Source organism: Neomonachus schauinslandi, chromosome 14 (assembly GCF_002201575.2).
Source record: "Neomonachus schauinslandi chromosome 14, ASM220157v2, whole genome shotgun sequence".
NCBI lineage: Eukaryota > Metazoa > Chordata > Mammalia > Carnivora > Phocidae > Neomonachus > Neomonachus schauinslandi.
Window position 1 is genome coordinate 24,465,539 of NC_058416.1, and position 2,651 is coordinate 24,468,189.

At 43.4% G+C, this 2,651-nt stretch overlaps 1 protein-coding gene across 1 annotated transcript in view; it reads left to right on the top strand.

Annotated features, from left to right (window-relative positions):
* The window catches only part of ACAA2 (acetyl-CoA acyltransferase 2), a 33,997-nt gene that overhangs the window by 19,584 nt on the left and 11,762 nt on the right, over positions 1 to 2,651 (top strand). Inside the window, exon 5 of the mRNA XM_021686354.2 lies at positions 1,863 to 2,010. Within this exon, the coding sequence (XP_021542029.2) occupies positions 1,863 to 2,010 (148 nt within the window). The remainder of the gene's footprint in view (positions 1 to 1,862; positions 2,011 to 2,651) is intronic.

Consider the following 2,651-nt stretch of genomic DNA (forward strand, 5'->3'; position numbering starts at 1 on the left):
TTTTATTTATTTATTTGAGACAGAGAGAATGAGAGAGAGAGAGAGAGAGCACATGAGAGGGGGGAGGGTCAGAGGGAGAAGCAGGCTCTCCGCCGAGCAGGGAGCCCGATGCAGGACTCGATCCCGGGACTCCAGGATCATGACCTGAGCTGAAGGCAGTCGCTTAACCAACTGAGCCACCCAGGCACCCAAGAAAACAAATTTTGAAATGAATTTCATTACAAGATACAAATGACTTGAAATTTGTAAACTTTCAAAACCCCAGTTTGGTTTTTAGTTTTGACATTTTAACCCACATTTAAAAAATCCAAATAGACTTTATCTCAGCACACCTCTGGTCGTGGAATTAATACCTGGGGAGACAGATGAAGGGAAGAGGCAGATAAAAAGATAGGCAGAGGTTGAAGTAATTAATTTCTCTACTGAATAAATGATAAACCCAATAATTTAATCTTTACCATGATTTATGGAAGTTTTATTCCTGGAGCAGTCTTCATTGAATAGATATCGTCATCACAGAAAATGTTCTCTTTGTTTTTTTTTTGTTTGGTTGGTTTTTGGGGCTTTTTTATTTTTATTTTTTGTTTTTTATTTTTTTTTAAACATTCTCTTTGAATATAGACGATATTGTCCCAGATCAGTCCGACGAAAACTGATCTTCACATCTTTTTTTTTTTTTTTTAAGATTTCATTTATTTATTTGAGAGAGAGAGAATGAGAGACAGAGAGCATGAGAAGGAGGAAGGTCAGAGGGAGAAGCAGACTCCCTGCTGAGCAGGGAGCCTGATGCGGGACTCGATCCCGGGACTCCAGGATCATGACCTGAGCCGAAGGCAGTCACTTAACCAACTGAGCCACCCAGGCACCCTGATCTTCACATCTTTGAGAGGGAATGACAAGGGTATGACGATATTGATAACGAACACTAGGGTGCTGTCGCTCCCATGTGAAAGGGCTGATGACATTCTCTGTTGTTAGCATTTCCCAACAGCGTTGACTGGTTTACACTGTTCACCCAGTTTGTCCCCTGGCCTTTTTGAAAGTTGGAAAGAATAAGACTTAGAAAATATGAGATAGTCTTTTAGACACCAAGTATATTTGAGAACACCTTGGGAAAGACAGGTCGGTGACTCGAAGGTGATGAGACAGTGGAGAGGACACAGAAGGGGCACACTTACCAGAGATTCACTGGATAATAAGTAACAACTCTTCTGTTCTTTGAGGAACGTGTACGGGGTTCCTCACAGTAGTCGACGGAACCAGCTGTTCTGTTGCTGAAGGAGCTCACGCACACTCCCACTGCCGAGCTCAGAATCCTGGTTCACAGAGGTGGCCACAGGGAAACATCGCGTGAGGGCCCCGTGTTAGGTTTCTTACAAAACGTAGCCTTTGGGGTTTCTTTTCTTTTTTTTTAAGATTTTATTTATTTGCAAGAGAGTGCAGAGGGAGAGTGAGAGGGAGAAGCAGACTCCCCGCTCAGCAGGGAGCCTGATGTGGGGCTCGATCCCAGGACCCTGAGATCATGACCCGAGCCAAAGGCAGATGCTTAACCGACCGAGCCACCCAGGAGCCCCGGGGGTCTCATTTTTTATTGTAGGAAAACTTCTGTGTCCTCTCCCTGCACATTTAGTGCTGTCGCCTCTCTTTAGAGCTCCACAGTTAAGAGAGAGAGGAGAACATGTGCATTGGGTGTTTTTTAAAATGTCCCAGAACCAAAGATGAGTAGTGGTAATAGTAAATGCTATCAGAAAATCTAATTTTACTTTCATTTATTGGAGCTATTATTTAAATGTAAAGATATTATAGCATATTACTTTCAGAAGATATGCTTTAATCACTTTATTATTCATGTCTTTTAATAGCTGGAAGATGCTTTGTGGTCAGGATTAACAGATGAGCATGTCCAACTCCCCATGGGAATCACTGCAGAGAATCTTGCTGCAAAACATAATATAAGCAGAGAAGACTGTGACAAGTACGCCCTGCAGTCACAGCAGAGGTGGAAAGCTGGTCAGTGAGATTGGACGTTAGAAATATCTACAGAAGAAAACTGGGGCGGGGGGTGTGTGTGTGTGAAATGGGTGGAAGGAGTCAAAAGTTATAAAATAAAATAAGTCCTAAAATAAAGGTTCTAAAATCAGTCCCGGGGATGTAATGTACAGCATGGTGACCATAGTACAGAACACTGTAGTGCATGTGTGAAGTCGCTACTAGAGTAGATCTTAAAAGTTCTCATCACAAGAAAAAACGTTTTTTGCAGCTATGTATGGGGACAGATGTTAACTAGACTTAAGCGGTGGTCGTCGTGCAATCCTGTGTACACAAAGATCAAATCCTTATGTTGTATACCTGAAGCTAATATGTCCGTTATACCTCGGTTTAGAGATTTTTTTTTTTTTTTAAGATTTTATTTATTTATTTGACAGAGAGAGAGAACACAAGCAGGGGCAGAGGGAGAGGGAGAAGCAGGCTTCCCGCGGAGCAGGGAGCCCGATGCGGGGCTCGATCCCAGGACCCCGGGATCATGACCTGAGCCGAAGGCAGACGCTTAACGACTGAGCCACCCAGGCGCCCTATACCTCGGTTTAAAAAAAGATATTTTTCTGGGCGCCTGGGTGGCTCAGATGGTTAAGCGTCTGCCTTCGGCTCAG